A 12336-nucleotide genomic window follows, 5' to 3' on the forward strand; every position below is an offset into this window, starting at 1 on the left:
GATATTCTGTTCTCTCCTGGTTTTGACAAAATTTTGACAAGGTCCCAGACACACTATCAAAAGATATCATGCCAGATATCCATAACAATGATGAGAAGTGGCTAACCAACTTCATAGCAGGATAACACTTGTGTGATGTTTGTAAGCAGATTGCTGGTAGAGAGGTCCTTCTTGAAGCCATATTGACTTGGGGAGGTAGATATTTCTGGGTCTTACAAGAATGGATAGAAAAAGAAATAAGAAGGTGAGGTAGATAGTCTGTGTGGAAAGAGAACTGGTAGTTAGGGTTTATCAAAGAATACTGGAATAGTTTGTGCAAATAGAAAGAATGAGTGAAAAAAAGACTAGCAAAAATATTGAAAAGCAGAGGTGGAGTGAACTTGAGGGGAAGAATGGGATGGATGGATAATGTATAGGGGGCCATGGTTATAAGAGGAATGTCTGTTAGGCAGGGAAAGGAGAGGGCAAGAGATAGGTGAGAATGGATGATAAATTGACTTAGCCTGAAGTAATTTCTTTTTGTCTGCTCAGTAATTTCAGGAGTGGATGAGTTAGGAGGGTCATTGTGTAATGAAATGGTAGGGGTAAAATAGCTTTAGCTCTCAGGCCCTGCTGTGGAGGTACCCTTTCTTGGTGCATTGGTTCTGGGTGGAAGACAGGGGTGACCCATCATCTGCAACTAGCTAAGATAAAAGGGACAACAAATGGATGTTGGATGGGTATGGGATGAATGAAAGGTGGGTGTATGCCTTGCCTGTGCCACCCCCTTTATAAGGGGAAAAGGCCTTTTTGGTATATGTATGTATGTATATAATTGCTGACGTCAGAGAGATGTGCCTTTAGGTGGGAGATTCAAGGCAATGGAAGTAGGATGGACGCCTAAAATCACAGTATTCCCAGAGAAGAAGAATCCTCCAGTCCATGATCCAGAGCAATTCACAAATGACCACCTGCACCCAGAAGTGTAGATTTGAGGGGTTGGGACTTGGTCCTCTGAACAGGCCCAGTGTTACATGTAAATGATTTTTCTAATGAGAACCAAAAGATGGCTCAATATTTTTTTATATGACTCATATGCATGACAGAAATAGTGCTTGACTGCGTTTACCTAATTTACCTAAGTGTATATACTGTACAAAACCCATAGTGATAGTATCAATTGAATTTTATATCTTTACTGTTTTCTTTTTAGCAGATATTTAGTGTCCTTATGATAAGTACTAAGTGAAAAATAAGCACTACATTCAGTTTTAATGTATTTTTATTTATCATTCTAGGTTGTCAGAAGAGTGTGAACAGAGTAGTAAATGTTTGGTCTCTCCAAAATGGGACATTGTTGCAGACAGTAGTTGGATCAGGTGGTGTCACGGGTCTTGTGTGGACAGCCGGTTATGGCTTGGCCATCTGCTACTCCAGGTCTCAGGTATTAACCCTAAATAATAATGACTATTATATTAATCCTTATCATGGGTATATAATTTTACTATAAACCTGTTTATAATAATTAGATAATTATAAATTACATAAGTATAGCTTTTTCTAAGTTTCTCTAGTGTCATTGTACAACTTTCACCATGTGAATTCCTTCCAGTATGATTTTGAATTTTACTTTATATTAAGGATATTGTACTTGTGTATGTCATACACACTAGGAACCAGTGATGGATAACTGCATATGATGGTTCTGCAAAATGGACAGGAAAGTTGCCCATTTTGAAAATCAGTCAACCCCCTCCAGTCTTGAGGGACTGACACAGTCTTTGGACTGGGCCCAAAATCTCTTTATGTTAACTACAGCTGTATTTTGTAATTTTTTCACATGCATACAGCTGACAATCAGCGACTGCTTTCCTCTCCATACAACTTTTAGCAGGTGATATAGAAACAATCCCATACTAATACAAAGAACAGTGGTGTGGTCACCACACCTAAAGAAAGATATAGAGAAAATACAAAAGGTAACCAATATGATCCTGAGCTTAAGTGATATGTGAGAGAAGATATAAAACTGGAACTTTTTACATTGGGAGTGAAAGTAGATAGGCAAAACATGATAATGGTACTTAGGTCAGAAAAAGGAATGTAACAATTGGAGAGAGCAATCCTGCTGGTATTGGATAAAAGATCAACAAGAGGTCATAGTACATACAAACAATTCCATACTAATACAAAGAGTAGTAGTGTGGACACCACACCTAAAGAGAAATATAAGAAATATAGAGAAAATCCAAAAGGTAACCAATATGATCTTGAGCTTAAGTGATATGTGAGAGAAGACATGTGAGGCAAAACATGATAATGATACTTAGGTCAGAAAAAGGAATATAAAAATTGGAGAGAGCAATCCTGTTGGTGTTGCATAAAAGATCAAAAAGAGGTCATAGTACATACAAACATTCGTATACCAATGGCTTTTTACCCCTTAGAAGGAAGGTAGCCAAAAACAGAGGCACAAAATCCACTCCCACCCATTTCATCCTCACATAATACACTGTCATTCATCCCCCCTCCCTCTTATCTTGGCTCCTCCTGGATGATGGGTCATCCTTGCATTTTGCCCACTGCCCTGGGTCAGAAGCAATGCAGCAAGACAAAGCATATCCATAGCAAGGCTGCTTCATTTGATTGGTGACCCACCTCTCCATCCCCTCATGCAGAAAAAGAGATGTGAAGAAATCCCTTCGGGCTGTGTCAGAATACCATTCACTCACACTCCCTCACCAACCCCCATCCCCCACCCACTCCCTTTCATGCATCACAGCATCATCCATACACAACCATTCTCCACTCACCCCTATCTTCTGTCTTCTCTCTTCCTTCCTCAACAGACATTCCCCTCTTTCCCAATGCCCCTTTACCCCATCCATCCATCTCATCCTTGGTCACCCCCTCATGTTCACTCCCTCCACCTCTGGCTTCCACATCTCTTTCACTAATCTTTTTTCTTTCATTCTATGTATCCAAATCATCCCAATACTCTTTCATCAATCCTGTCTCCCAACTACCTTTCCACCCTTGCTCTCTTACCTCCTCATTTCTCACTCTATCTAGCCTAGTAACCCCTACCATACTTTTCATAATTTCATCTCAAACATGTTTAAAATCTTTCTCTCGTACATTCCATGTTTCTGCCCCCATACAGTGCTGTTGATACAATCACTCCTTCATACATTCTCCTCTTAGCATTTATTCCCAAATGTCTATTTCTCATTACATTTTTTAATCCCCCAAGGCATTTACTTGCTTCTCTCAACCTACATTTTACTTCCACCTCCAGTCATATCTTTCCTGCCACATTCACACCCAAGTATCTAAGGCTATCCACTTCTTCCAATGCTTTTGAAAGGAATAATTGCCCAGCTAACAACAAAAAGTGTCAAAAGTGTGGTAGGATTGGACACTTTATAAGTGCAACAGTTCCACCAATCTAGGAAAGAAAAACAATGTACATCAAATTAACAAAGAAGATTTGTCATCAGATGTAGACTCAGAGGAGTGTTATGAGAAAGCAGTAGGAAATTTACAAGTTGTGAATAAAAGAAAATTGGTGTTCAAGGCAACAGCAAGAGAACTTGATCAAGAGTTGCCTTACTCTTCTCCTTCAGGCCAAATAAATTTGAGATCAGTTGGATTCAGGAGCTGAAGTGAGTGTTCTACCCAAAAGGATTTATGACAAGTTGAATGAAAAGCCTGAACTGAAACACACACAAAAAAAAAAATATTTGTTGCTTTCACTGGAGATAAAATTAAGCCTCTTGGTAAATGTCAAATAATATGCTTGCATAACTGTAAAAGATATCAGCTCACTTTCTATATTGTTGACATGAATTGTATTCCACTATTAAGTAGAGGTACTTGTAAACTTTTAGGAGTTGTAAAATTCTTGAATGTGGCTAAATCAGAGACCATATTGGAGGTAGCCAATGACAAAGTACTATGTAAATACAAGGATGTGTTTGATGGACTAGGATGTTTAGAGAGTGAATTACATTTAGAGGTGGATCCAAATATTAGACCAGTGGCTCATCCTCCACGTAAAGTTCCTTTACCCTCAAGAGATAGATTGAAATGCAAATTAGAGGATATGGAAAGGAAAGGTGTGATTATCAGAGAAAGTGGTCCAACAGATTGGGTTAACAGTATGGTCATTGTAGATAAAGGAAGTAAATTAGAAATATGTCTAGATCCTAGAGACTTAAATAAGGCTTTAAAGAGGCAACACTATTCCCTACCTACTATTGAAGAAGTGTCAACAAGGCTTACTGATGCCAAAGTGTTTTCTGTATTAGATGTTACAATGGGTTTTTGGCAAATAAAATTAGATAAAGAGTCTTCCAAACTACTCATATTTAACACTTGTTTTGGTAGGTATAGGTACTTATGCCTTCCTTTTGGTATTAGTCCTGCTCCAGAAATTTATCAGAGGTACATGCATGAACTGTTTGATGATCTTGAGGAAGTGGAAATGATAATGGATGGTATATTGGTGTATGGTAGTTCTGAAGTTCAACATGACGAAAGGCTTGAAAAAGTTCTTAAAAGATGCTAGGAAAGAAATCTAAAGTTAAATCCATGCAGGGTAAAGCCTAAAACCAAGCAGGTAGAGTACCTTGGTCATATATTAACAGCTGATGGGTTAAGACTAGACCCCAAGAAGGTAAAACCCATTAAGGAGTTTCCAGCCCCTCAAGATAAGCAAGAGCTACTAAGATTTCTGGGAATGATTAATTACTTAGGAAAGTTTATTCCAAATAGGTCTGATATTAATGAACCTCTGAGAAGTTTGCTGGAGAAGGGAAAATATTTCAAGTAGGAAGGAGCTTAAGAGACATGTTTTCAAAAACTTAAAAACATGGTCAGTGGAGCACCAGTTTTGAGATATTATGATGTTTATAAACCAGTCACTTTGCCTGATGATGCCTTTGGGTATGCTGTAGGGGCATGTCTTTTACAAGAAGATCACCATATTGCCTATGCTGCCATGTCCCTAACCAAGACTCAGGGAATTTACATCCAAATAGAGAAAGAGCTGCTAGCTATAGTTTTTGGAACAGAAAATTTCATTCTTATCTGTATGGCAGAAGTGAGGTAATTGTAGAAACTGACCATAAACCCTTAGAGAGTATTTTTAAGAAATCCCTGTCTTCAGCCCCTCCAAGGTTACAGAGAATGCTTCTAAGACTTCAGAAATATTCACTCTAAGTACGATGTAAGAAAAGCAAAGATATGCATATAGCTGATGCTCTGAGTAGAGTTAGCTGGGCTGAAGAAATGCAAAATGAAGATTTAGAGGTTCAAGTAAATTTTGTAACAAATGTTTGTTAAATGTAGGTTTACACAACCCAGAAAATGGGTATAACTTAGATCACACCTTTTTAGAGGAAACTGAGCGCAAGAGAGACTCGGGAGTGTTAGTGAGTCCTGACCTTAAAACCAGGAAACAGTGCATTAGTGCCAGAAATAGAGCTAACAGAGCAATAGGTTCCATTGCTTGGACAATTATGAATAAAAATGCATTAGTTAGACCCATTTTTGTCTATGAAATACATTTTTGGTCTCTGTCCTATAGAATGGATATCACATCATTGGAATTAGAACATAGGAGAATGACCAAAATGGGGTCAGAAATTTATCTTATGAGGACAGGCTTAGACACTTTAATTTACATTCTCTGGAAGGACACAGAGTTCTGGGTAATCTAATAGAGGTGTTAAAGTGGATCATGGGGTTTAACAAGGGAGATGCAAACAAGGTCATCAAATTAAGAACTGGTTTACTAATAGAGTTGTCAATAAATGGAATGGACTTGGTAACCATGTAGTGAGTGCTGAAACTATTGGTTGTAGTAAGAAAAGGTTAGACAACTTTATGGATGGGAAGTGTCTAGTGTAGGTATTATGGTCTCTTGCAGTCATCTTGATTCTTATGTTCTTATGTACCACACAAAACATCCACACAAAAACACACACACACACTCACATTACTAAATGAGCTTTTTAAGACAGACCACCAAATTCAATACTCCACCAACATCCCCAGACATAAGTTGCACAAAAAAAAATCATCCCACATCTGATAAGAGCCACATTTGCACTCTTACATTTAGGACACCATCCACATCCAACACAAAATAGGCTTCACCACAGATCCAAACTGCCATAAATGCAATCACTATACAGAACATCTCATACTACAATGTCTAACACTAATAATCCTGAGACAACAATACAGTATTTCTTCCCTGAGTGACCTTTGGGCTCACCTGGAGGTCTTTGCTGGTTACCTGAAAGCTGCAGGTTTTCTGAAAGAGACATCTTTTTATTTTTATTAATTAAAATCATTAGACAAACACCTACCCCATGTTATATCATCTTTCTTCTTGGCCTCCCTCTCCTTTTCTTTTACTTCCACCCCCCTTTCATATGCTACCTCATCTTCTTTGCTACCATTCCACATATGCATACCTCTTTTTTCTGCCATCACCAACCTCATGTCTTCATTTTAATTTATACTGCCTTTTCTTCTCTTCACACTTAACTTTTTGACACCATCATTAGCACATTTTAGTACTAAGTAAATACAATCTGATAGCTTACCATTATACAAGCAGAGAGAATGAGCTATAATCATAGGGTACTATGTATATACTTTTACAAAAGAAAATAATAAAATATTTTTCTTTCAGAATGTTGTGTTAGCTCACTTTACGGATGACAAGTTCTTTAAGCTGAGAGTATTAGCCCTCTGTCGTGAAATTCTCCATTCCTGGGGAATGTTGGGCCTGCACCAAGCACCGTGCCTTAGGGCTCTTTTGTCACACCTACCTGCCCTTCTTCTGTCTCAGTACAACCATGAAAAAGCCACAGGTATAGGAGTATGATTTATTATATTAAGATGTGAACAGTTGTTTTATGTATATTTGTGTGTGTATATATATATATATATACATATGTGTTTATATACATATATATACTTATATGTATGTACATAGGAAACTCACTGGTTGAGTGGGATAAGGCATCGTTACTTGTGACAAAGGTTGAGGGGATGGTGGTTCAAAAGTTGAATCAAGGGCATAATTCATTAAATTCCATGCTGCAAAGTCCTCTAAGGGGCAACATCATAATCTCCTGATAGGGGAACTTTGTGACATTAGATCATATCATCATATATATATACAGTATATACTGTATATATATATATATATATTTATATATTGACAGTATAATCTCAGGAATTAATCAACTAAACGACTATCTGGAAATAGAGAAACCTGACATTATGGGAATTGTGGAGACAAAACTGAAAGGCCTTTCATCAACAAGTATGGTAGGACAAGGTCTATACAACCACTGGGCAAAAAATAGAACAGACAAACAGGGAGGAGGTGTCATGATATTGACCAAAAAGGGTTTAAATGTGACAAAGATAAATGAAGGCAAATATAATGTGGAATTAATTATGATTAAAATTGTAAATAAAAATATGAAAAGTAGAAAATTTGTAGCAGTATATGTGCCACCAAAAACACAGGCTTGGTCTGATAGTGATCATTCTAAATTACTGGAAGACGCAATGAATGTGCTAAATTAGTTACTGAAAGAAGGTGGTAACATAGTAATTTTGGGTGATTTTAATGCAAAGGATATAATCTGGGAAGAAATTATAGTAAGAAGAAGCAAAAAGAGATTTATATAAAGTGTTGGTATAGCAAAAGGTACAGTGAGGCTAAAGACAGAAGAGACAAAGCCTGAAAAAGATGGAAAAAATAAAAAAATAAAACATCCAGATGACAAACATATATTAAACTTAGGAATGAATATGTGAGAGAGTGGCAGCAGACTGGAAGTGAATATTAAGGGAGAGAGATTAGAGGAAGGGGATAGTTTTAGGTACTTGGGTGCGAATGTGATGGAAAAGGGAGGAGTGGGGTTGGAGGTAGAATGTAGATTGAGAGGAGTAAATGCCTTGATGGATTAAAAAGTGTGATGAGAAATAGACATTTGGGAATGAATGCTAAGAGGAGATTGTATGAAGGAGTGATTGTGCTGACAGCAATGTATGGGGCAGAAACATAGAAGAGAGGAAGAGAGAAGGAGTTTGAATGCTATTGAGATGAGGTGCCTGATAAGTATGATAGGGGTTAGGCTGGATAGAGTGAGAAATGAGGAGGTGAGGAGAACAGGGGTGGAAAGGGAGTTGGGAGATAGGGTTGATAAAATTGTATTAGGATGGTTTGGACAGATGGAAAGAATGAGTGAAGAAAGACTAGTAAAAGAGGTGTGGAAGGAGTTAACATGAGGGGTCGACCTAGGATGAGATGGATGGATGGGGTAAAAGGGGCTTTGGGGAAGAGGGGATTGTCTGTTGAGGAAGGATGGGAGAGGACAGAGGGGTAAGGACCGGAACGAATCCCTTTCACGCTTATCGCCATCATAAATATATGAGAAATTCGCTAGTAAACAGCGACATCAATCAGACAATCTCCATATAGTTGCGATGGTGATAAGCGTGAGAGAGATTCATTCCAGTCCTTACCCCTCCCACGAGTGCGATTGGCCATATTGTGAAATGGGGGTTATATGGGGGAGCAGTTAGCGCCCTCCTCAATCTCGGTAACCAGATAGATTATGAGTTCATATGGTTTTTATCATCTGTGGTCGATTGGTCTAAGGCGGGTGGTATGGAGTCTCTCTTGGGTCCAGAGGCAGCGAGTTCGAATCCTCTGCACAACTGTCATGGAGATTGTCTGATTGATGTCGCTGTTTACTAGCGAATTTCTCATATAGTCACGATGGCGATAAGCGTGAAAGAGATTCGTTCCGGTCTTTACCCCTCCCACGAGTGCGATTGGCCATATGGTGAAATGTGGGTTATATGGGAGAGCAGTTAGCGCCCTCCCCAATCTCGGTAACCAGATAGGTTATGAGTTCATCTGGTTTTTATCGTTAGTGGTCGAGTGGTCTAAGGTGGGTGTTATGGAGCCTCTCTTGGGTCCAGAAGCAGCGGGTTTGAATCCTCCGTGCAACTGTCATGGAGATTGTCTGATATATATCTATATATATATATATATATATTGTTTTTGTGTCATTGGGATTTTTTTTTTGTCATAATATTTGGAAAAAACTCTCTTAATGACACAACAACACTTGTTGGAAGACCAGCCTGCATAAAGGATTTGATGAAATACAGTACATGCCATGTTTCACCTGAGTGCCCTCAGTGGAACGGTTGGGCCGTGAATTAAGTCATTCCATTTTGTATGATTTACAGAATATTGTACCATCATAGCTATGACATAATTTAATCATTTTGATGATTTTTTTCTCTTTTCTTCTTTAAAGATAAATTTACATTCTATGTTTGTTGCAGTGCACATTTAGGAAGTGATTTCTATATAACTTTAATATTTTTTGCAGTAATGAGTGGTGAGCAACTGGTTCACAGCCGCTACTTACAACACTTGGCTGCACTTGGTCTTTTACTTGGGTTAGACCAGGTCTTGTGCCTCCAATCAGCTCCTGCACATTTCACAAACCCAGAGCCAGGTGACATGTCAGGGAACATACTATATAATTGAATACATTTTTGTGTGTTATGATTGTAAAAGGAATTATTTAGAGGCAGCAGAGACTTCTTAAGAAGGTTATGAAGCTTGTGTGAGAATGGGGAGCAAAGAAATTAGGTTTCAAGGTGAATGTTTGTTTGAGGCTTATGTGTCATGTCATTGTGGTATCGGGTAGTTTGATTTATGAAAATATATAGAGATCCAGGCAGTGGAGGAGGGAGTGGACATGGATGGCCTGTTGTCCACAAGGAACTAAGATGAAAGGGAAAACAAATGGGTATTGGATGGATGTGGGATGAATAGAGGTGGGGGCATGCCTTGGTCAGAAACTTCCCTTACAAGGGGAAAGAGACCTTTTGGTATATGGATAGATATAGAGTAAAAGAGAAGTGCACTAAGAGTTACAAGTGGTGGTGAAGGGGGCTGTTAAGGTGGAGAATAATGGTCAAGAATAAATGATGTACAATCTGGTATTTACAGATGATATTGTTCTGTAAGGACAGAGTGGTGGATACAGAGGATGATGAGTGGGTTTGGTATAGTATTTTGGAGGTGAAAGTTGAAAGTTAACATTCCCAAGAGTGAGGTGATGATAGTGTCCAATAGTGGAAGGCATAAGGTTAATGTCTTGGGCAGGACACTGGACAATCATGTATGTGTATGCATAAATTACAAAGGAGGGATAGTAAGTGAAAAGTGATTACCTTTCTTTACAACCTCTATGGTTCCACCTCTTTTGCACAATTTTTTCTCCAAGGACAGAAGCACTAATTACTTTCAATCAAATACAGTACAACCTTCCTCCAGTCACTCTCTATTCACCTGGACTCAATAATTTTTATGATTGTATGGTAATTATTAGATTGATTTTATACTTTCATGCATTTTTGTCCACAGTTTGACTAATAACGAGTATTGTTATTGTGTTTGCAGTTGTAGAGTGGTCTTGGTTTGATACCCTTTGCACTGCAGTTCGAACAGCAGAAAGCCTCTACAAACACTCTCCTCTTCCTCTTTCATACCTGACAAGACACCTTAAAAACAATGGTAAGAACGAACCCTTGTTATTCAGTTGCCTATTACATAAGTTTTATTTAAGTGTGTTTCAAGTTGTAAGTATGGAAAGACAAGATGAAGCCATTAAAGATGAAAAAGGAGCTGCACTGGATAGAAGATAACATATAGATACAGCTGCTTGTAACACTTAAAAGCTCTTTGTTTCTCATCCTTTTCAATTGTCGTCAGGTCATCAGTGTAGGTAAGTGCTTTGGTGTTATGTTCTTGATCTGGAGCCAGGAGGTTATTTTGTGAAGAGATTAGATAGCTAAAGTGAGGTTATTGCTTCTTGTGGGACTCCATTGTACAGAGTTTTAGTCCCACAGATTTGGTTTATTTTGAGTTACTCTGCACTGTCTATCCATGAAGAAGATGGTTAACCACATGTTGCTGTTGTGAATATCTGTCTTTGATTTTTTTTCTTTGCCATATATATCTAGGAACCTTATCAAATGCCTTGTTTGTAACTACACAAGCCACCATAACCGTTCTTTCTGGTAGAGTTTTCCAGTGTAATTCATCCAGCACTTGTTGGAAGATATTGATAAGCATGGGTAATCCTCTCTATTTGTAGGGTTTACAAATACCAGAAACATACCCATAAAACCCTTACTTCTCATGTGAAAGATACAGTATATATAATAGGCCTTCCACAGTACCATTAAAATGCATTTTAAGATTCAGTTAAGTAGTTGTACTTGATAAAAACAAAAAAGTAAAGAACAATAAATTTTGGCATTCTGAAAGAAAATATATGTGGTATCATATGTGCACTTTGCAGTATATTACATGTCATGCATTTAAAACAATAGCATATGCCATTTTCTTTTGATGTAACCAAGCATCATAGAAAATGTCGTGAGTTATAGAGTTGAATAGAGTACTAAACGCTTGATGATGTTAAAAAGGCAATTGTATCTCAGGGTGGAGAGAAGGCAAAGATGGATTAGACTGATTAGAGCAGAGATGGGTCCACAGATGGCCCAAAATCCACTAGAGTTCTGTTCAGTCAGTTCAGAGTATTAACTATATTGTACATTACATGACTTGTCTGCACTAAATAGTAGTGTCAAGTACTTCTTTGTACATGAAAATGTACCATTGTTTTTAAGTCATCATTAACAATGATAGACAACTATACCCAAAACCCACATGAAAATGAAGAAATACATAATATTCAGTACTTTAAAGTAGAATAATGAATATGCAGTATTTACTGTACTCACCTGTTATGATACAATCAAAGATCAATTTAATGTGCCTTGAATAAAGTAATGCTCTGAAATGATACCTATATTTAGGACCATAAATCAGTTTGAAATAAATAATTCAGATTTTGAGCAAATTGAAATTGGTGCATACTTTTTCCCATTATTAACTGTATAAATTGTTCCACACGAAGCATCTAGGTTTCCTACTTGTCACCTGCTGTGTAGACAACCAAACTGGTTCTCAACCTGGCTAATAAACCATATGAGGAAAACTAAAAGCACTTGGTCTGCCAACTTTGAAAGATTGAAGAGAAAGTGGTGACGTGATTACAGTATTCAGGTCACCAAAAGGGATAGACTACATTGGCAGAAGAGATTTCTTGATCAAGGATAAGAGGGTTTTATGAGTTTATGAGAACAAATTAAAGAAGTGTCTAAAGCAGGCATGTCAAGTATGCAGCCCTTTATAATGAAATGAAAAGTACAGGAAAGGAAGATTGA

At 37.8% G+C, this 12336-nt stretch overlaps 1 protein-coding gene across 1 annotated transcript in view; it reads left to right on the top strand.

Annotated features, from left to right (window-relative positions):
- Positions 1-12336, top strand: part of LOC143019967 (putative E3 ubiquitin-protein ligase HERC1) — a 63748-nt gene that overhangs the window by 9583 nt on the left and 41829 nt on the right. The window contains exons 6-9 of the mRNA XM_076176021.1: positions 1278-1423; positions 6686-6866; positions 9420-9548; positions 10502-10615. Of these exons, the coding sequence (XP_076032136.1) occupies positions 1278-1423; positions 6686-6866; positions 9420-9548; positions 10502-10615 (570 nt within the window). The remainder of the gene's footprint in view (positions 1-1277; positions 1424-6685; positions 6867-9419; positions 9549-10501; positions 10616-12336) is intronic.

Source organism: Oratosquilla oratoria, chromosome 38 (assembly GCF_046742065.1).
Source record: "Oratosquilla oratoria isolate Oo_2021 chromosome 38, ASM4674206v1, whole genome shotgun sequence".
Taxonomy (NCBI): Eukaryota; Metazoa; Arthropoda; class Malacostraca; order Stomatopoda; family Squillidae; genus Oratosquilla; species Oratosquilla oratoria.